The sequence below is a fragment of the Phodopus roborovskii genome, unplaced genomic scaffold (assembly GCF_943737965.1).
Source record: "Phodopus roborovskii unplaced genomic scaffold, PHOROB, whole genome shotgun sequence".
NCBI lineage: Eukaryota > Metazoa > Chordata > Mammalia > Rodentia > Cricetidae > Phodopus > Phodopus roborovskii.
This window is the reverse complement of record NW_026126618.1, coordinates 4,598,205-4,621,103: the sequence shown is the minus strand read 5'-3', so window position 1 is coordinate 4,621,103 and position 22,899 is coordinate 4,598,205. Positions and strand designations below refer to the sequence as shown.

The 22,899-nt window shown below is 47.3% G+C and overlaps 1 protein-coding gene across 1 annotated transcript in view; it reads left to right on the top strand.

Moving 5' to 3' along the window:
* Elk3 (ETS transcription factor ELK3) overlaps positions 1-18,457 on the top strand; it is a 59,018-nt gene extending 40,561 nt beyond the window's left edge. The window contains exons 3-5 of the mRNA XM_051206267.1: positions 3,660-4,457; positions 12,485-12,607; positions 17,723-18,457. Of these exons, the coding sequence (XP_051062224.1) occupies positions 3,660-4,457; positions 12,485-12,607; positions 17,723-17,821 (1,020 nt within the window). The 3' untranslated portion in view covers positions 17,822-18,457. The remainder of the gene's footprint in view (positions 1-3,659; positions 4,458-12,484; positions 12,608-17,722) is intronic.
* Positions 18,458-22,899: the final 4,442 nt, after the last annotated feature.

Sequence of the window (22,899 nt, the reverse complement as noted above, 5' to 3'; positions counted from 1 at the left end):
TTTTTCTGGTTTGGTGTGTGTGTGTGTACACGAGGAGGTCAGAGTTTGACTTCAGATGTCATCAATAGCTCTCCACCTAATTTTTTTGAGACATTGTCTCTCTCAGAACTTGCAACTCACCCTTCTGGCTAGACTGGCTGGCCAGGAGTCCTAGTGATGTTTCTGTCTCTGCTCTCTCCCCTCAGTCACAGGCATGGGCCACCATACGTGGCTTTTTACGTGGGTGCTGGGGATCTGAACTCGGATCCTCATGCTTGCACAGCAAGCTCTTTACCCACTGAGCCGTCTCCCCAACCACGCCCAACCCTTGTTCCCACTTTTTCTCTGCAGAGCAGGGTTTAGCAAGCGAGACCGTTACCATGGAGCAGCAGAGCATGCCCATTGTCTTCTAATGAACACGCACAGTAGGTTTTCACATTCTTCTTAGAACACAGCTTTATTGAGGCATAATCCCCAGGCTGGCCACCTGACTCATGAAAGCTGTTTGCAGCTCAGTGGCCGAGGCTTGTATTCAGAGCAATCATTGCTGTGAACAATCCGAAGCGAATGCTTGAAGAAACTGTCTATTCCTTCCCTGACATTCTTAGACCTGGGTAACCAAAATCTGATTGTATGGCTCCTCTCTCTCTCTCTCTCTCTCTCTCTCTCTCTCTCTCTCTCTCTCTCTCTCTCTCTCCCCCCCCTTTTCTTTTTTTCTTCTTTTTCTTACATTTGAGACAATTTCACTGTGCATCCCAGGCTAGTCTCAACCTCCCCCTCCTTCTGCCTCAGGCTCCCAAGTGCTAGGGTTACAGGTCTGTGCCGCCATGCCAGCCTATGATGGATATTCTCCAGTCCACGCATTTCATGTAATCAGACGACATGATGTGTAGTCTTTACAATCACTCAGCATAAGGACCTCTGTCCCTATTGTCGCATGCCTCGGCCCTTCCTGCTCTTTTGTTGTTAGGGAATACTCAATTCTAGGTCTGTATCATATTTTTCTGCCCTTTGTCAGCTGGAAGGCATGGGAGCCAGGAGCCAGCAGCTGTCTATCTGTGACTGGCTTTTAATCCTCAACTAATTTTTTGAGGAGACTTAAAACTTTTTAAAAGATTTGTATTTATGTCTGCGTGTCCATGTGATTACATGCCACATGTGTGGGTGTCCAAGGAGGTCAGAAGAGGGCACAGATCCCCTGGAGGTGGAGTTGGGTGCTAGCATCGAACTCAGGTCCTCCAAAAGGGTAACCTGAGCTCTTAGCCATTGGGCAATCTCTCAAGACCCCCCAAAAGCCATTTTATCATAGTCCTTATTTGTTGGCTTACTCATGAATATAATATAGTAATCACCCCTCTAATCTAATAATCAAAAAATTAAAGATTTCTTTTAAAAAGTTAGTTTGTGAGCCCAGTTAGTTGAAATAACAGTTTCTCTGATCCCCCTGTGTAAATTATTTAGGCTCAATGAATTCACTCAGTATAGATGAATATTCCAAGTGTTTGAGAAGAAAAAAAATATAGTTTTCTCCCAAATAGGAAGGAATTGTGAGCTATAAATAAAATAAAATGTATTATATATAATACAAACAGCAGCAGTTTTAGCAGAGGGAACTCCATGCTCATACTCCTTGAGTCATACTCCTTGAGTCAGGTAGGCCCAGGACTTCCCTATTTAATCTCTTCCTGGTCTCTACAGGCCCTGGTGCTGTTCTCTGTGGAGATGCCCCCCCAACCCCACCCCAAGCAGCTGGTGGAACCTTTTTGTTTCCTCCATTGCTCTGAAGATTTGCCAGCCTGGGGTGTGGGACTGACAGGATTTGGGAAGGTGACTTGTAGGCCAGAACACCAGCACACATGGTGTGTGAACTTTGACACTAGCCTGACCTGTCCCTAGGCAAGGGCACATCCGTGTCCTGTGCTGCTTAAGGTCTCTCTCTGGGGCTCACCGTGTTTGGGATTTCTTGCACAGGGACCTTGCATGCCTCCTGTAAAAAACTGCCTCAGGGAATTTCTTCTTGAGCCTCTCAGTGACAGGCAAATGGGCCTTCTCTTGTGTTGCTGAAAGAGTGAAAAAAAAAAAAAAAATGGAAAAGGTAGCAGGCAAAAAGCTAACATGCTCATACTTAGAACAAGCCATGACCACCCAAGGAGGGTCAGAGTGCATGGAAATATCTCCATCGCGGCGTATTGTGCTTTATTTCCCCATGTGGAATGTGGAAAGGCTCTGGCTTTAGCGCCAGTGGATCTTGGCAGTCTGAGGCTGTGGCTCCTTTCCGACACTTGCTTGCCTTGGCAGGGGAAGGATGCTACCTTCCTCCCTCCATGAGGGCTGCCATGGGATTTATACAGCAGATGGCTGCACTTGTGACACACTCAATCAATAAAGTGCATCTTCCTCATACGGATTTATGTCACAAGGTTTAGGAGGAAGGGTTTCTAAGGAAACCTTCAGGGTCCTTTCCCCATAGAATAGTGCTGGCTTTTTGAGCCAGAGAGAAGCCATCTTTTTTCTCCCTGGACTACCTAGGACTTAGAGTCAACCACAGGGCAAGACCAGCAGCAAGTGTTTGCTGGACAGACATGTAACAGGGTAGGCTCTGCAAGACTGCTCTCCCGGCCCCCTTAACCTTAACAACAGCATAGCCTTCCATATAAAACCCACTTTCTCACGGGCTGAGAAAACTTTTGCCTTGAAAGTGGTTTTCATTTACCTCCTAATCTTAGAGGAATGAAGCCTTAACTGAAGAGCCAGAAGAGCAACTAAGAATATGAAACGGATGCCATAAATATCCAAGCAGGCAATTTGTTTCCCTCCAGTGGCTTTCTTGCCAGAAATGGCTGCCTGACTGAAGAAAATGTTGTGCTGCTGGGTAGCAATAGCGTACATCTCCCCGGTGCTTTGCAGCAGAGCCCTTTCCTGTTATTTATTCCATTGCGCTCTGGGCTCCTAGAGGCAGCAGGTGAGACAGTGCTGTCTCAGCGTGAAGGAAATACTCCCTTGAGTGCTGAAAGTGCATTTCCTAACTCTCAGAACCTTCAGTTTTTGCATGTGTGTGTGGCATGCATGCACATCTGGATGTATGTGGTCTGTGGGTGCATGTGCATACATGTGTGTGTAGGTACCAAGTTGACATCAGATGTCTCCCTCCGTTAGTCTCTACTTTACTTATTGAGGCAGGAACTCCTGCTGAATGTGGAGCTCATGGATTAGGCTCGTCTAGCTAGTCATCTTGCACTAGAGAGCGCCTGCATCCCAAGTGCTGGCCACGACACCTGACCAACTTTGACGTGGGCGCCGGTGACCTGAAATCCAGTCCCTGTGCTTGAAGTCTATTCACTGAGCCATCTCCCCAACTCTTCCCTGACTGAAATAAGAATGACGAAATCTACTTGTAGGATTCCTGTGCAAGTTCTGGGAGCTAAGGTCTGAGTCATGTCAGCTACACAATTCGTGCTAACTCAGGGGTAGCCAACGGCTGGCGAGCACAGCGTCCCTGGGCTGCGGGACCAGAGTGCAAATGGGAGCCCCCAGTCTCTGATGCCATCCCTCTTAGCCACCCTGTGGACATCAGGGGTATTTTGTCGCTTTTGCTGCCAGTGTTTCATCATTCCAGGGCACCAACCCTCTTTTCACGTCTCTGGCCCACCCATTTTAAATGTCTGCTTTTGTATTCACAGAACATCATCAAGAAAGTGATTGGGCAGAAGTTTGTGTACAAGTTCGTCTCTTTCCCGGATATCCTAAAAATGGATCCTCACGCGGTGGAGATCAGCCGGGAGAGCCTCCTGCTGCAGGACAGCGACTGTAAGATGTCCCCCGAAGGCCGAGAGGTCCACAAGCACAGCTTGTCTGCCCTCAAAAGCACAAGCCGCAACGAATACATCCACTCGGGCCTGTACTCGTCCTTCACCATCAATTCCCTGCAGAACCCTCCCGAGGTCTTCAAGGCCATCAAGACAGAGAAGCTGGAGGAGCCATGTGATGACAGCCCCCCTGTGGAAGAAGTCAGGACTGTGATCAGGTTTGTGACCAATAAAAACGACAAGCACATCACCAGACCTGTGGTGTCCCTGCCTTCCACATCCGAGGCCGCGGCAGCATCCGCTTTCCTGGCCTCATCTGTCTCGGCCAAGATCTCCTCTTTAATGTTGCCAAATGCTGCTGCCAGCGTTTCGTCTGCATCGCCCTCCTCATCTCGGTCCCCATCCCTGTCCCCCAACTCCCCCCTCCCTTCCGAACACAGAAGCCTCTTCCTCGAGGCAGCCTGCCATGACTCGGATTCTCTGGAACCCTTAAATCTGTCATCGGGCTCCAAATCCAAGTCTCCATCTCTCCCCCCAAAAGGCAAAAAACCCAAAGGCTTGGAAATCTCTGCACCTCAACTGTTGCTCTCCGGCAGCGACATCGGCTCCATCGCCCTCAACAGCCCAGCCCTCCCCTCAGGGTCCCTCACTCCAGCCTTCTTCACTGCACAGGTAAACACTACCTCCCCCGCCCCACCCCTGCGGTCCGAGTGGAAAGCCACCCCCACACACCTCAAGAGTTATCCCCTAGTCAGAGTCCTAAAGTCACTGTGTACACTGAGAGGTACACACAAGGAAAGGCTTGGTATCCAGGCAACAGAGAGACATTTGGTCTTTGTGACTCAGAGTAACCCCAGATGGATTGTGCACATTGGCTATGCGGGTGAGGAGATCTCTGGGGACATTTGCACTTTGGGGGGCTTTTAGGACTTGGGAAGTTTTTATAACATAGTTTTCTGGAGGCACCTAGAAGCCTTGTGCGTCCTGATAAGATAATCCGTGTTTTCAGGTAACGGTGTGGAGCTGCAGATGTCATGTTGACCTTTAACAAGAAACACAAGGGTTAGATGCAGAAGGGAAGTCTCCACCAAAAGCAGGGCTGCTGGGGGGAGTTCGGGTCCCAGCATGGGGAGAGGAGAGCAGACTCACAGAGTATAAAGGCCTTAGCTGCTCGGAGCCCTGGAGAAGGTGGCCTTTCTTATTTGCTCATTTATGTTTTCCTGTAAAAGTGTCACAGTGGCGTCTGGTTCAGCTGCAGGGCAGACAGAAGCGGTCGCAGACCAGATCAGATACATGTTCGTGGTAGAGGTTAGAAGTACAGGCTTAGATGCTGCATCTGTGCCCCCACTGAGGTGTGGGACAGTGGGCAGCCGCTCTCTGCGTGACACCGTGTAGTAACAGTACATTGGGATGGTGGCCACGTTCCTCTACCTTGCCATCTCCAACTAACTGGCAGGCGTTGTCATCCTGGAGCTTTGTGGGATCATGCTGTAGGTGGGCTGGAACCCTGGTCTCTGTCTCTGTCATTGCCATAGCTGTCTTTGTTGGCCCCTAGACACCAAATTCTTTGCATGTGCCAGCATTTGCCACACACCGCAACCTTGCCGCCCCCTCCCTCCCCCCCCCCCCCCCCCCCCCCGTGTGGATACTGTTGTCATTGCAACTTCCTGGTTGAGTGACTAGGATGCAGAGCTGAAAGTAGGAAGAATGAGCTTGGACCTATTTTGTCTGCCTCCAGCATCCACTCTGAAGCTAAACACTCTGCCATCCCATGGGGGGAGGGGGGACCAGCTGTTTTACCCTGATGGCGGACCATGGTTTCTGCAGACCAGTTGCCAGCAAGCAACTCTGCTACTTAGCTTTGCAAGGCTTCCCAGGGGTGACATGGCAGCTTACTCTTGGGAAGTGGCAGTAATGGCACTCATTACTGAGGGGAGGCCCAGGGCTCTGTGACAGGTTGGAATGGGCACATGCATTCGGAAATTAGCATTCCCTAACAAAGCCAGGCTGCTTGGCCACATGCAAGAACACTGCCTCTGAAGTGACGGCTCATGCTGTGGCCCAGGCCAAGAAATGGCTCAGAGCTACCAGCTACAGTCTGACCTTAATGCTTAGGACTGTACCGTTGAGAGGGGTCTACCGCCAGGCCAAGTCACTTCCAGCTGCAGACTGTGTTCTCCGTCAGCCTGTATCATCCGCTTTGAGCAGAGTAGCCCTGGCTATTGGGGGAAATTGCCCAGGTTTCTACTGTGTCTTTGGTCTGAGCTACTGTGAACTTAGTGGGGTGGGCCTCTCTGAGGGGCTGGGGTGAGTAGAGAGGCCTCGACCGAGATAGGGATTCTAACCCACAGACACAGCATTAATCCCAAGAGGTAGACCCTCTCATCTAGAGCCTGGAGAGAACGCTTAGGGAAGCCAGGCTTCTGTGACAGAGGCCTGTGTGCCTCAGTCATCTGGGAGGTCAAGCCGAGAGGACTCCATCTTCACTGAGTGAGGTCCAGGAAAGTAAAAAGTGGGCCCAGGCTTCCAGGGAGAGACAGAGAATGAGAGTTTGGAAGGAGGCTGCGTGGGGACACAGTGGACCCTTAGGACCTAAACACCAGGCATTTCTTTATGTCCCTGGAGTGTGGGTCCTGCTCTTCGTGTGGCTGTGGGCGGGGAGAGAAGGGCTAAACGTCTGTCACAATGCCTTCCCTCAGCCGCTGGGGGTTTATCTGGGACGGGAAGGGCTTACCCTGACAGGCCTTAGGTCCTTCAGGACTAGCTTCGCTTGAGGTCAGTGTAAGATTTAGATCTGTAGAGAAGATCCCGCCAACAGTTTGCTCCAGAAGCTCTCTTACCCCCATGAGCTCTCCCTCCCCCATGAGCTCTCCCTCCCCCATGAGCTCTCCCTCTTGGGGGTGGGGTTCAGGAACAGAATGGACACCCTGAACTCTTCACCAGGGAGGGCTTACTCCCTGCCTCCTAGGCTGGCTCCTTTACCCACCTGAGCTCTTCCTTTGCCCTGTTGGCATTTGGTCACCTGTGACAACACCCTCTAAACTTTGCCCTGAGGAGCTTCCTCCGCAAGCCGGGAAGCCGGTGCTCTGCTAACCCAGTCCCTGAAGAGGCTGAGCCTTGACACGTGTGTCACATGACTACTGTCCTTTTCCACATCACCGTCCTGCCACTTCCGGGTGGGGTGGGGACAGTTGCGATGCCTTTAACGGGAGCTATTAAGAGCCGGGACATCACCCTTGCTGTAAGTTTATAACGACAGCTGCCGGAGGCGCAGGCAAGAACTTCTCCAACAAGGGACTATATATATAAGGAACTGAAAAACTCGGCAGTCAGATGGGTACAGAGAAGTGAGGACCTCAGGACTTAGCCATAGAGGCCTTATCCAAATGTTGTTAAAAACGCAGGGGGTGGGGGCGGCGTGTGAAGCCTCCCTGGCGTCTAGCCAGGCACCTTGGCAGTCCCAAGCACCAGCTGGAACTCATGCCTTTCACACCTCGCTTTCATCTGTCCCTCTTCCTGCCACTTTCCATCAGTGTCCCATTGCCCCTGCCACCCCACCCCTCCCCTCCCCTCCCCCAGGGGAAGCCACTTCAGATTCCAAAGCCGATGCACTGTGTTCCTCATTTTTGCTAAGGCCCGAGTTCATCTCACCTGTACTGACTGCAAGATGATGAAATCAGATCCGTTCCAGCACGGGGTAGGCATTGGCCATCAGAGTCTGAGTATGCAGGCCTCAGGGTGTTTGCTCAGCAGCAGCCCGGATTAGTGCTGACTGAGTGGAGACAGCCTGCTAGGTTGGAAATGCTAAAGTCTACTTCCTTTATTATGGGGTGGTGAGACAGCTTTGATCTGGAGTCAGAAAGTGGGAGTCTGGAGCAAACAACCAGGGTGCAGGCATCCTGTCCGCCATCGCACATCTCTCCAACTTCCTTCTTATTCGTTAACACTCCCGCAGCCAGCCTCCAGCTCTGTTCTCAATGACCTTTCCTACAGGCAGGAACGTCCCTGTGGGAGGTCTCTGCAGTAGAAGCTGTGAAGGTTCCTGGCTCCCAAGTTGTGGGTTACCCCAAGGTGCCCCTCTTGTGCCCTGGGCTCCCTGGGTCCCCGGGTTGCTCCTCTCCTCTCCTCTTCATCCCAAATGGCTCTTTCAGCTCATGCCTCATCCCTGCTTTCAGTACATCTGTCGGATGCATGAGATTCTCCTTATCCCTGTCCTTTGGAGCTACATAAACTCTTATGGGATTCTAGTCCTTTTACAAAAGTCTTTAAAAACCGTGCTTTTATTGAATTAAGACAGCTCTGTGGCTTTCTAGAGATTGGCACTTCTGGGGATACACACACACACACACACACACACACCATATCACATCTCATACACACACATATATTACTTTATTATATGTGATGTTGGGACATGTGTGTCATGGCATACATGTGAAGGTCAGAGGACAACTTGTAGGAGTTGATTCTTTCCTTCTACTATGTGAGTCCCCCAGACTGAACTTTGGCCTGGTGGCAAGTGCTCTCTCTACTAAAATAATGTTTAGCTGGGGTGCCATCATAATGGAGACTGTCTGCCTCCTGTGTCAGTTTTATGGTGTATGTCCTAAAGTCTGGTTGATTTCCTAGTGTCTCAAGCACCCACTCAAGACATCAGCAAATACTTGCCATCGAAGAGGCCCTGCACATTCTCTTCTCTCTGCCACGTAGCGAATGCTTCCTTTTCTAAATCAGTTCCCTTGGGCTAGTCACTGAACAAACACCCAGGCACCTCCTTGCTGCCCAGGGTTGGTAGACGGGCACAGTTCTTGCTCTCATGAGCTTATGGCTACTGCCCACAAAGTGAAGAATATGGGCCAATATATGATTTAGGGTCATGAAACCTGCCCCAGAAGTTCAGACATGATTTGATAGAAAATTAACAGCTTCAAGAGGCATAAGCCAAGTGGAACACAAATTCTTTATTAGAGTTAATAAATAGCCATTGCACATTAATTTTGCAGGACATGGGAAGTGACTAGTTTTACAACCTTAGGACCTAGCTATGATGAAGTGTACACATGTGCACACGCACGCACACAAGATAGTTACGTCCTGCAGAGGAACCCTGAGGCACACAGGAAGCAAGAACATTTGGCTCAGCTCCCTAACCGTGAAGAGGGCACCACCCCTGTGTAAGCTGCTATGGTTGGAGTAATCGATGTAAGTCTGGGTGGAATATTCCCCCCCCCCCCCCCGAGAGCTAGGAGGCGCCAGGGGAATGTTTAGGGAGAAGGGATTAAGTTGCCCAGGGAATCGAAAGAACATTGAGAGTTGCTATGGGATGGGCAGTTACACTTGGGTCAGGCATTGAGGAAGCTGTAGGAATCTTTCCCACACACAGGAAGGAGCTCTATGGGTGGGAGCACTGTGGGCGGGAACACTGCAAGCTGAGATCGTGAGATAAGGATGTGGAAGAGCTCTGGGTATTAGAGGAAGAACTGTAGTTCATTCAGTCAGATGGGAGGGTATCCTCAAAGGTAAAGCCATCAGCGGGGTGAAGCTGGAGGAAACCCCGGAGGGCTGTGAGTGACAGTATTGACCATGTTGTAGAAATCACCCTGATGGCATACATCTAGAAGGGACAATTGTATCCAGTAAGGATACCTTGTAATAACTATTCCAGCTAAAGGACAGTGAAGCTGTCAGGCTGTGATAGACACAGCCAGAGAAGAAGCTGGATCTGGGAGGAATTTAGAGAACACCCACCACAGGATGTGGCGAGTAGAGCGCTAAGAGAGGACCAAGGGCTGAACACAAAGACAGTTGAAGCTACTGGAGAAAAGGTCACAAGTTTGTACTGTGATAAATCAGAAAAGCCCATGGTACATTCAGGTGAGGATAGGCCAGCTCAGAGAACAAGGGAACAAAACTAAGGAGTCACACTCATGTGAGGGATGGATACAACCATGGCTACCATGACTGGGAGGTGAGGGAAGCTGCGTGTAGGAAGGGACTGGCGAGAGAATAATGTGAATCTCTATGTGATTAGCCCAGGACACATCAAGCCAAGGAGGTGGGTTCACAGAACAAAGTTCGGAGATACATAGGAGGTTATAGGGGACTTAGCATTGTGGCTGAGGATTTGTTCTGAAACTGAATGGCTTCTAAGGAAGTGTTTCAGAGTGATTAAGATGGCACTGTGTACAGAACAGATGGGGGTGAGGCAGGTGAACTGGTCTAGAGTTTTGAGTCCAGGCTGATCGTGGCCTCCAGACTCAACGGGACCATGAGAGGAGAGACGGGGATGGAGAGAGAGAGAGGCACTGCCTACTAAGACATAATTGGCCTGAGCCAAGAGACCAGCATAGCCAAAATAGCTGAGTTAGTTATATAGGGATCAGACTGGGGGAAGGGAAGGGAAGCCCAGTGTTATCTGGAGTTGAATGGGGAGGAAGAGAAAGGAGATCTTTGTGGGAAACCCCTCTTCCTTGGATATGAATGCCCATTGACCTTGGGTGTCTTTCCCTTGGATCAGGGACTCTCCTATGGCCATTTGTTAAGACAGGCATTTCCAAGTGGGTTGTGCTTGTAGCTCCCCCCCCCCCAGTCTCTTCAGGCAGTCACCCTTTCCTCCAGGAGGGCAGGCAGTGGAGGCCTGGCAATGTCCTGAGATAACCCAGGCAGGGCTGGTTAGGAAGTTCCCTTCCAAGTTCCCAGCAGTTCTTTTAAGGCCACAGGGTCTCCAGAAAGAACAGCAATCAGAGGGGGAGAGAATGAAGTCATTTCACAGGGTTTATTTGCATAAATTATAGAAGACATTTCAAACGTATTACCATGAGGGACAGAAGGCATTCTAAGCACATTCTGTAGTCCTTGGAAACAAATGTGCAAACACCTCAAATCCAGAGGGAACGTGACCTGTCAACCATGGAAACAGAAATCCTCTTTGCAGACTGTCCAGAGGTGTGAGCGTGTGGCCTTGGGTGACAAAAAGGTAGCTGTCCTGTATGGTTTAGAAGACTATGTACACGTTGAGATGCCTTCACTGAGGGTAAACCAGAAGGTCCTAACACTGGTCATTAAATGTCAGTGTGACACACTGTAGCTCGAACCTGGCTCTGGGGTATCTTGTAAATATTAGTTCTCAGATCACCGAGTCTGTGGGCTGGAGCCCACAGACCTGCACAGCTGGTTTCACAGGACTGTTTAGTACCCAGCTGAGAATTTCTCCCATGAATAGATAAAGTCTGTCAATGAGTGTGTCAGGTACATTTCATATTTATTACTGATTAACTAGTTTACAAAGATATTAAGACTTAGCCTGAGTCTTTTAGCCTTGACATTTCTGTGTGTTGGATGGATGGATGGATGGATGGATGAATGGATGGATATATGCAGATAGATTATATTATCTTCCCAGCAACCCTGCAATTTTTATCCTTTCCATTGAACAGATTAAGATCAAGGCCCAGAGAGGCTAGGTTGCTTGTCTTGGGTTGTCTAGCTAGTGAGTAGAGATTCTGATACGGGAACCCTGGCAAAGCTCGTTAATTTTTAACTGTGAGGCCAGCTGGCCTAGCGTACTTGTGAAATTGCCTAGACTAGAAACAAATGGAACACTGACTCAAAACACGTATTTATCCTAGTAACCTCGCAGGCCATTCAGTCTGAAGAAGGAAATGCCATGGAACCAAAGATTCAAGTAACTTGGTTTAAATTTGTTTACCTTTCAGCACTTCGGCTGGAAGACCACTGGATGTTTGTCTCTCTCCCGTTGAACAGAGCAAACCTTTCAATTTCGGTTTAAGCTCAAAGGCTCTTGATCATTATTGAAGCGGCTGAGGCCAGTTCTAGGAAAAAATAACAGGACCGCGTCCAGCATGATGCAATCTGAAATGCTGGCGCCTTTGCTGTGTTCTCACACAAAGAGTCTTATTGAGGGGCTCCTTCTGGTCACCAGAGGTGCACACACCCCGAGCCAGGGCTTGCCTCTACTAAGAAGAAGAGCTGTGCAGATTTACTGGCTTGGGCGGGTTGTGTCTCCTGCCCTTTAGCTGGCTTGTGGGCCAGGACTCCTGCCGAGTGTGGGCAAGCAAATGCCAGTCCTGCCACTTCTAAGAAATGCTGAGTTCTGGGTCTTCCACCCTACTTTCCACGCCAGGGTGATGAATTCTTCCCTGCCCCACATCCAGGGCGAAGTCTGTCAAGTCAGCTTGGGGCTCTGAAGGAGCTGTTGTAGACCCATGCTAATAGAATGTCAATTATTAAAGGGCTGTTGATAGCGGACAGTGAAGTCCAAGGAGACCTTGGGAGACACGTGTGTGTCCATGTAAGCAATAGGTGTCTACCGTGATAAGAAACGAAGCCCCTCCCAGAGATGCTGCTTTGTCTGTTCGTTTCTTTAATTACTGGGAACCGGGGGATGGGGGGGCGGTGGGGGATGGGGGGTGGAGGGGCTTTGAAGGAACTGTTCTAACAGCTGCTACAAACCTGCCTTTTCCACCGGGATGTTTAGGCAGGGTGACTTGCCTAAGACTTGTGGATAAAATCAGTATTGAGAAAATGAAAACTGATCATAGCCATGCAGACAGAACTAACTAAAGTTTCCCAGTTTTCCAGAGAAGGCAAGGTTTGCTTCATTGTTCACGGCTAGTGCAGCTAACCAGCTGGCGTTAGGTGAAGCCCTATCAAGACCTGCCTGTTGTCTTGTCTTCTAGACACCAAATGGACTGCTGCTGACCCCGAGTCCGCTGCTCTCCAGCATACATTTCTGGAGCAGCCTTAGTCCTGTGGCTCCCCTGAGTCCTGCCAGGCTGCAAGGGCCAAACACACTTTTCCAGGTAAGTGTTTGGAAGTAAATTTCCAACACGGGCTATCTGCCGCTTTCTTCTAAATTCCACACATACTTGGTTACCGTGTTAAGTTTCCAAGGGGACTTCGTGAAGATTGGGCTGCACAGCCCGTTAGAGACACACTCTCACCCAGGCAGAAAAGATGCTCACATGTCAGGAATCCAAACATGGATTCTTCAAGTGTTCTGCATTTTTGCACACGAGTAGGAAGACTGGAAATTTACTGCAGAAGTTATTTAAAATTAAAAACTGGCTTTTATAAAGGCTCAGTAAAGCACTTTAAAATGTGAATCCAACTAGCCAATATATTCATATTGGAATACATTAAAAAAACAAAAATAGTGGATGGTTTTTCCAAACTGGAGCAGAAGTTCCCTGCATCATTCTATAACCGTGCTCTAGATTTGAAATAAAATACTGTGCAGCATATAGTTAAAGAATAATGAAGACCTCCCTGACTTAGGTGAACACATTCATTATTCATTGAGGTTCTGGAATCTCCCAGGTCAGTATTTCCTCAGAGTCCCTAAGATAGCTGCTCACCTATTTTGAGTAGGTGGGTACAGTCATGGATAGGAATGAAGCAAAGGTGGACATGGTGACAGCTCCTGCTTCCCCTGCCCTAGTACAGCTTGCCCCAAACTCACTGTAGCTCCTTGCTGCCATTGCATTTAGCATATTGTATTATGGCTGCCTGTTATCTGGCAAACTCCACTAGAGACTGGGCCCCTAAATGTCGGGAACCATAGTCTGGTCACTGTGCTGTTTCCCAGCACCTAGCACTTCGATTCGTGCACAATTGTCAGTCGTAACTGATGACCTAGTGACAAGATGCCAAAGCACAGCTGTCAATAAAATGTCACTTTGGGAGCACAAGTCTCTCCTCTAAGCTGGCCATTTTGCTTATCAAGGTTAATATTGGCTGAGCACCTCTCTGCAGGAACGCAATGCATGCGCAATCTGATTTAGGATCTCACTGGAAGGATGGGACAGCCATAGGTTTTGATTGCTATCATGTGCCTCTAGTTTCTAGCAGGCTTGGAGTATTCCCTGGAGTAATTGGGTTTCCTTCTCTCCCCGGCCCCCAGTGAGGCTCAATGAACAGGGTGATTGTGACACTTTTAACCGGAAGTGGCATGTTCCTGTAGAACTGGAGCTGGAAGGAGTTGCATGACTGACTACAGCATCTCCTTGGGAGTAGGGCTGCAACACTATATATAGTTAAAGAATCCAACGTGGAGCCTTCAAAAGGAGCAGTAAATATATGAATAATAAACAGCTTCTCATTTCCATTGCTGTTGGGAGTTTTCTGCCATCTCACTGGTCCTTGGCGACCTCCTAGGAAAGCCACAAGGAATCAGTGGGATTTTGTCTCTATTCCTGTGTTCCCACAGTACACACAGCTCATGCCCACAGTCAACTGATAGCCAGGACTTCTGGGAGCTGGGAGCTCTCCACACCACATGCCCAGTGGTTCTGTGAACTTAGCATGTACCTGAGTCACAAGCCTAGTGTGTCAAGTAAAGAGGCTAACCATAACCTCTCCCCAAAAATGTGCTAGGCCCACACTAGGGCTTCTGATTCATGAGCTCTTGGACAGGGTCTGATAAAACATTTTATTCACATTTCTAATGATACTCTACTATAGGAACGGTATTCTGAGAACTATTGCAGACTAGGGGTTCCTAACTTACATTTCCAATTTTGCAGATTACTGCATATAAAGGCTGTCTGCAAAGAATCTCAATTCTAATTTCACCAAACAAACCTGTTTCCCCTCCAAGAGTCATAAAAACAAAACAAAAACAACTACAAAGGCTGGGGAGGGGTTACAACCTAGCCTGGATGGCTGACAGACTGCATGGCCTGAGGTTGCAAAGTTATGGCTAGATTCGTGAGACCAGGGAAAACAACTCCGTACCTTTTAAAGTATTGTTACTCTTTTCATAAAAAAAAAAAAAAAAAAAAAAAAAAAAAAGAGAGAGAAATGGAGTATGGCAAAGTCAGAAGTGGCAGTTTTAAAAATGGTAAACAGCAACCATGCTAAGAGGAATGAGACTTCCAACTTAAAAAAACAAAAAAGACATCAAAATGGATTACTCAGAATTCAGATCACCATAGTGCACCTTTAAAATTAATAAAAATAATAAACCCCATTTACATACACTGGGTGTTATTAATGAAAGAGAAAGCACATTTTAAGCAGAGTGGGCAAGTTTCCTGTGTGGTTCTGGAAAAGCAAATCAAATTCTGCAGGGGAAGCCTTGCTGGAGCGAAGGCATTCATTCCTACACAGATGGTCCCCTAAGAGGGGCTGGCCCAGGGTTACACGCTGTAGCTCCGGCTAGCCTGGAACTCACTTTGTAGCCCAGGATGGCCTTAAACTCAGAGTGGCCCTCCTGAATGTTGGGATTACAGGTGTGTACTAGCACACATGGACCAGGATTAGAGCAGATGTGGCAGAATTTCAGCGAAGAATACAGAAGAGGTATGCTTTCTGCTCGAGAATCGAGAGCCTGACCTACAAATACAGCACAGTTCAGCTGCCAGTTGGTCCGGTAAGGAATGCACCTCACGGGAAACAAGGTAGAAGTTACTCCATCTCCAGCTGAGAGTGTGCCCTGTAACTTTTCAGCCTGGCACAGTTTTAGGCCTCTGTGGCAGGGCCTGGAGGAGATGCCGCCGATGAGGCGCTGGAGCTAGGACAGAAAGAAAGAATTCTTCCCAGCTGGAGACTAGACATAAAGGCCCCAAGCAGAAAGCTCCTCCTGAGCAGGGACAGGAAAGAGGGTTGGGCCTTCAACAGAGGGACAGGTGCAGTTAGGGCTTAAAGTATTTGTGGGGTTCAGACAAGGAGGTGTGCAGGGAGCAGAATGTGACGAGGTCAGGCGGGAAAGCAGCGGTAGGCCTTGAACTGTGAGCTCAGGGGCTTCTGCCCTCATCTGTTACTATTTTTGACACCACAGGTATGAGAGTATGTTAGGAAAACCCCACTGATAGGCATGTGGAGAAGGCACTGAGAGCAAGCTAAGGAACGGGAAGATATAAAATTATCGTCCGTCAGATAGATCCTAACTATAGTAGGCATGTGCTTTGCAGACATTTCAGAGGTGAAAGACTTTTGAGTTGGGTCTGAGGAAGAGGGTAAGTACTGGAAAATTTGTACAAACTATGCTGGTGGATTAGAAAATGGGGGTGTTACTAATACCTGCTGGCATGCATCAGTTTGCTAAGTTATACGTTGCTTACTGCGTGTCACTCTTTAGCCTTAGTCATGTTTGAGAGTTACCCGAGGTCACACAATAGTATATGGAAGAGCCCTGTATCCCTAACCCTGCCTCTCACAGACTCAGCACCAAAGAGCAGGTCCTGTGAGCCTCCGCAGTCAGACATCTACAGTGGGCGTGGCTATCCCGTTCAGGGCACTGACTGGAGGAAAGAGAGGGAGGTTGGTTGTGTTGCAGTGTGGTGGAAGAAAGGCCAATAAACACGCCAGGAAAACAAACAAACAAAACCCAACAAAACCCCGAGAGCCAATCAAGACTAGTATGACAACTAAGTTCATGCAGAGGAATTTCTAACACATGGAAAAAGCTAAAACAAAAGACGATGCTTTTTTGTAACCACTGATAAAGTGGTGACAGGGTGTCCGAGAGAGAAGATGCAACTAGTCTTAAAGGATGAACGCTCAAGGCCAGCTCTGCCGTTCACCTGAAGCCACCGTGGGAGTGGTGACAAGGACATGGCCCTTGGCTTAGACTGTATAGACTGCATTCAGATAGACCTAGGAACACAACTGAAACAAAGTCCCACAAAATGGAGACAAAAATGCATTCTAAAGCTGCAGGAGAGACAGAAACCCTTAATATGCCGGTTACCATTCAAGAAACTAAGACAGAAGCAGGGCAGTTTAGTATAGCTGGAGATAAAACTTGGTTTTGCTCATGAGCTATGACCTTTACCTAACTGGAACCTCTCTATTTTTCCCATATAAAGGGAGGCTAAGAAGGCTTATTTTCTATTCCCAGACACCAATGAAATAGCAGCCCCTGAGAAGGTGGCATTGGATGTGTTACCAAAATAATTTGAAAATTTAAAAAAAAAAGTGTTTACTCACTCTACAAATATTTATTGGACTTGTACCATGTGCCAGGTTCTGTAGTTTGGTAGTCAGTGCTGAAGTTTAATATTTAACTTTCCTGGACTGAACAGGGTTATCAAGCTAGAAGAGCACTGGTAGCTCAACTGGACACGTTTCATCTTTGGCAGCATAGAGCTCTAGCTGTGTGCAGTCATGTATTAAAAAGACGCTTCTACTCATTCTTCACTTAGGAGTATAGCTGCAGGATTTGCTCAAGTCTTGAAGGCAGCATAATGCCTTCATTCTACTGCTTGCCATTCTAGTTACCAACAATACAGAAGCCCCCTGTTCCTTCCGGGACTGTGATCTAACGCATTGATACTAAGTCAGTGAAAGTACTTCCTCATCTCCAAAGTTAAGATAGTCTTTCTTTTACAAAAAGATTTACTTTCTTCTTAATTATGTGTTTGTGTGTGTGCATGCCCACAGAGGCCAGGGCCACAGGTCTCTGTCACTGGAATTAGTTTTGAGCCATGCAATGTGGGTGCTGCAATCAAGCTCAGGGCCTCTGTGAAGACCGCAGTTAGCATCGTTAACTGCCGTGGTATTTGCCCTGGCCCTCATTTTAAACAAGTACTGACGGGCCATTTTGCTATGCTGTGGAAAACCGACAGCAAATCTCTAAATCTGAGAATACTGACTCATATGATGTTGGCTTCCAGTTTCACCCCCTCTATATTCAAAGCAAACCAGCACGCGAGGGAGCTGTGAACCTTTAAAAACAGCAGTAGAATTCGCTGTCCAGCAACCTGTGAAGTACACTTTAGGACTCGGGCACACAGAGTAGGGACATTTTCTGGCCTCCCTCTGTTGGTTTCAGTGACCTCTGTGGAAACAGATCACCCACCAGCTCCCATCACTGGGTTGCGGGAAGCACCTCCATTGGGGTGTCTACGCATGACAGGGATGCACGCTCCTCGATGAATCTGCCGCAATTACTGAGTGCCTCTTGTCCCTTACAGTTCCCCACACTGCTCAATGGTCACATGCCGGCGCCACTCCCCAGTCTGGACAGAGCTCCGTCCCCAGCCCTGCTTTCCTCCAGCTCTCAGAAATCATGATGACTGGCGGCAGCAGCGGAGGCAACTAAGGACTTAAAACTGATGAAGCCAGTTTGTCCCCGTGGGCTAGTTTACCTGTGTCATGAGAAGGACATTGTGAAACCCTGTTAATTTGGTTTGCACTTTTCATAACACGGATAACCTAGATGTATGTTAGCATTTTAAAAACCATTTTTATATATTCAGCTCTATATGAAAGTGTATTTGCATTAAGTGGATTTTAATGTTTTTGTTTTTCTATCCTTTTAGCTCTCAAGTGTTGAACACTGACAGTGAAGACCTTTTTAATGTTTTCAATATAACTAGTAAGGATATGTGAAGCTTTTTATTGCTTTAATTCTGCATATGCTCAACTCTGTTTCTATACACAATATAACCAGCTGTGCCTTCCTTTGCGTTTAGTTTTATGTACATGATTTATGTATTTCTAGTATTAAGGGGAAAATGTTTGAAGGACAAAATGACATCAAACAGCTCTCGGGAGAATGTTCTTTTCACATGTAGAAAACATGAAAGTATACTCCATTCACTGCCTTAGAACCCCTTTGACCTGAAAGCCAGTAAATGTAATGTTCAAGTAATCTTTTTATAAGAATGAACGAAGCCATATTTAGACAATAAACATTCTTTAAAGAACATGCTCCAAAGTGCATTTTTTTTTTAAAGATGAACTTGTGAATGGCTTAGCCATTTACAGTAGCATTTCTACTCTGGGACATTAAAACTACATTAAGTCCACACCAACAGAACTCGAAAGGATGCTTCCCAGGTTTATGTACTATTCTCTTGTGTTCCTATAAACACGACCATCTGGTGTCTTTATCGCCACTGGGAGTTAGGGATTCTTTAGAATCCTGGCATGACCATTAATATTGAAAAATCAAATGTTTTAGGGCTGAGCGTGTAGCTCAGTAGAGTGTGTGCCTAGCGTGTGTTGACGCTATGCGTACAATTCCCAGTAATCTGATCCCGGCCCCTCCCAGCAAAGGGGGGAAAACACAAACCAAGACTAACACGATTACAGACAGTGATGAACTCAAACAACAAAGAAACGATCCTATTACACCAGGTACCTTCCCGTGTATAGACAGTTTTTGATGGAGTAAACAAACTGCAAAACAAAGAGCTGGAAACATGGAGGCCTTGCTAGAGAGGAGCCCCTAGGAGACGCGCTCCATATTAAATTGATGATGAGAATAAAGGCAATTCGAGAAGAGGAGCCTCCCCGCACAAGTGACTGTGATTTGGATGTTCTGTGGGAGAAGCATCCCCTGCCATGGGTTAAGGCTGTCAAGGGCAGCAGCCCCTCGTCTGGCCAGAAACTTAGAAGGGAGCACACCTGTGCATAAGGCTGCTGCCAGACTGTGAACTCAAAGTACTTTCAGTCTAAGTCAGCTGGGATGTGGCAGCTGGGAAAAAATAAACAGACCCGAAATGCACCTCGACAGTTATTCCAGACTAGGACTAAAGACAGGCTTAGAAGAGGGTTAGAAAACAAGCTTGTGAAAAAGAAGATCTGAATTTTTTAAAACCTAAAAATTATGTTTAGAAACTTATAAATTGAGGCTTTCTACTGAAATCAACCATCTTTCTTGGTGGGGGGATAGGGGGCAGGAGCCTTTGACTGTAAAGCAATGGAAATAGCTCCAAATCCATAAATAGACACCCTGGCCACTCCTTCCCAGCAGAGAACAAATGTGCCCTAAAATAAAAAGAAGCTGTTCAGGGAGCTGTAATTACTGAACACAATGTCAGAGGCAGGAGGTGCTTTGAGAACGTTCTCTTCCTGTTCTTCTCTGGTCAACGTGCACACAGGACCAGCTGGGAGAAGCTGGGAGCTGCCTGGATGGACGGTACCATTCGCTGAAGGTAGGGTAGGACTGGTCCAAAGCGTAGGCACAGAAACAAGGCTGCAGTGTCTAACACTGCTTGAGAATGCATTTGATGTGCAAGTTTTTAAAATATTTATTTTTATCTTACGTGCACATTTGTCTGTGTGAGGGTGTTAGGTCCCCTGGAACTGGAGTCATAGACAGTTGTGAGCTGCTGTGTGGGTGTTGGGAATTAAACCTTGGTTCTCTGGAAGAGAAGCCAATGCTCTTAACCACTGAGCCATCTCTCCAGCCCGATGTGCAATATTCTTACAAAGAAACTAAAGGATTTAATGTGCAGGAATTTCAAACAAAATTATTTTTTTTGGTAGACTTTTAAACTATAAATGCTGGTTGGAAATGTTCGAATGACTATAAATTTGGCTGTTTTCTTTTCTCCCAACTACTGTGATTACGCTATATTACAGATTCGCTGATTAGAAATGGCAAAACATTGTAATCCTTGGATCCAAACACTCAGTGCAGTGAAGACAACTGGAGGTTTGGAGATTAACTCAGCTTTCCCATGCTTTGTGTTTTTAACAGGATTGATCTAACCAAAAAAAAGATTCCAAAGCACTTGAACATTTCTCTCTTTTTAATGCTTGCCTAATCAACGCTAGCCTGCAGTGGCAGAAGTCGGAGCTCTAGAGCCTGATGGTGGAATCTGAACTCCGTCTCTGCACACAGCTTCTCTGTGGCTGCAATGGTTCATCCACCTCCATGTGGGCATTCCCCCCCCCTTAATATTGTTCTGTTGAATAAATGCTTTGTAATAAAGAGTGAGGAGGCAAGTGGGTTACTTTGCTTCCATTTACTTACAATGACTCAAATGTCACTTCTAAGTGAACAAGTTGGATCAATACACTGTTTCCAACTGTAAATATGGCACGTCAAATGCTGTATATGCATGTACGTAAGGGCATTAGCACATAGCAAGAGCACTTGCCTAGCGTCTGTGAGACTCCAAAACCCAGTACTGTGTGCCCATGCGCACGTGTGCACGCACATACACGCAAACACACAGTATCTCACCACTGAGGTTGAATTGGGGGAAGAATGAGGTGGGTTTGAAGCTGAGAAGACAGCTTAGAATGGGCACACGAGGACCTAAACTCATCCCCAGCACCCGCATGAGAAGTGGAGCACAACTGTGCATACCCCTGGGGTCCCAGCACTGTGTTCTGGGTGAGGATGGGAGGCGGAGGCAGACCAGGGCTCTGCTGGCCACCAGCCAAGTGACGCAGCGAGCATCAAACTCAGTGAGAGGGCGTGTGCCAAGGCAGGGCGCTAAGTGGGGCATCCTCTGCGCCTGGCACGCGCACCTCTCTCTCTCTCTCTCTCTCTCTCTCTCTCTCTCTCTCGCACCTGTATCTGTCTGTATGTCTCTGTCTCTCTCTCTCCCTCTCGGACCTGTATCTGTCTGTCTGTCTTTGTCTCTGTCTCTCTCTCTCTCTCGCACCTGTATCTGTCTGTCTGTCTGTCTCTCTCTCTCTCTCTCTCTCGCACCTGTATCTGTCTGTCTCTGTCTCTGTATCTGTCTGTCTGTCTCTGTCTCTCTCTCTCGCACCTGTATCTGTCTGTCTGTCTCTGTTTCTCTCTCTCTCTCGCACCTGTATCTGTCTCTCTCTCTCTCTCTCTCTCTCTCTCTCTCTCTCGCACACACACACAGACACCACCACCACCAAAACCAAACAAGTCCTGTCAATTGCTCTGTACTGAGGAATTGGGAAATGAGAGAAAAGGGGGAAAACTAGGTCATAATTTTTCCTTTTTAGTCATTTTCTTTACAGAGGGACATATGAACTATAGACATGTTGCAAATGTTATTATTCTTCCTTGGTTTACTTCCAAACTGGTGTGTGAGAGAGAGAGAGAGAGTGTGTGTGTGTGTGTGTGTGTGTGTGTGAGAGAGAGAGAGAGGGGGGGGGAGAAAGAAAGAGTTGATAAGTAGAGACTCAGACTGACATGTTCAGTATTACTAGTTTCAAAAGGGACACAGATCCATTGCTATATAGGTATGAACATATTTGCAGGTTTGTTTCCAGGGGGCACTGCAGAAACACCCCTTGTACCCAAGAAGATAGCATGTGTGTGGTCCTGGTTATAAGATGCAGTTCAACCGCAGTCAGTTTTACAAAATGCCCCTAGTCTTAATCCTCAGGCACCCTTCCTCTGCATCCACACTGCCTCTCAACGCCCCCACCCCGGGCTTGGTACCCTTTCACAAGAGTGTGGAGCCTACGTTTTCATTCCATCACATGACAGCTTTGGGTAGTGACAGCAGCCAGTTCTACACCACTTAAGATGTGCTCAGCTCTGTGCTAAGCTTATTTATCCAGACCACTCACACAGCCCTAGGAGCGAAGTATTATTATACATACTTTTTATAAGGAAATTGAGGCTTATTGTAGTTAAATACTTGTCTCAAAGAAACAGCTGATCAGCTTTCTATCTTATACTTTGATTGTAGAAGCCATGATGTTAGCCAATGGTGGTTGAAAGATTTAAACTAGTAGCCTACATCATGACACCGTACCTGGGACATCATTGTGGTCTGAGAGATTCCTAGTAATTATAACATACCCTGTCTGGACTCTGTACTGACTGTATTCCTAGTCCTGTGTGCAATCTCTCCCTTCCCCCCTGTACTCTGTGTGGGGGGGGGGAGCAAACAGATGTAGAACAATTTGACTAGCTTGATTATGGGTCAGTTCTTAGGTTTTTAACATAATTTTTTACTGCTGATTTATCTTTAGTTCATTCACAGATAAGATACAAGGCCAAGTTAATAAAAGTTGTATTACTTACAAACAAGGATTTCTTCACTCCCGTGTCTTCACAAACACTAGTATTTCTTTCAAATGTATCCGATCCAAGACTCTTTCCTCCACAGGACTTATGGTTGGGTGAGTGATAGTAACATGCGATCGGGTATTATCATAGTTTTAAGTACACGGACAGCAGACAGGAAGGCAGTGAAATGGGAGGGGATGTAACCCAGTCTGTGGCAGGGTAGGGTACAGGACTTCTTCAGGGGAAAGAGTTGACACTCAAGTGTTGGAAGAGAAAGAAAACATCAAGAAGAAGAAAGAGGGAGTTTCAAGAATACTTGAGACAAGAAACATTTGAGGAACTTAGAGATCAAAGAATAAATCATGACAAGAGATTGTAATGAGATAATTAGTAGCAATAAAGCACAAGTTC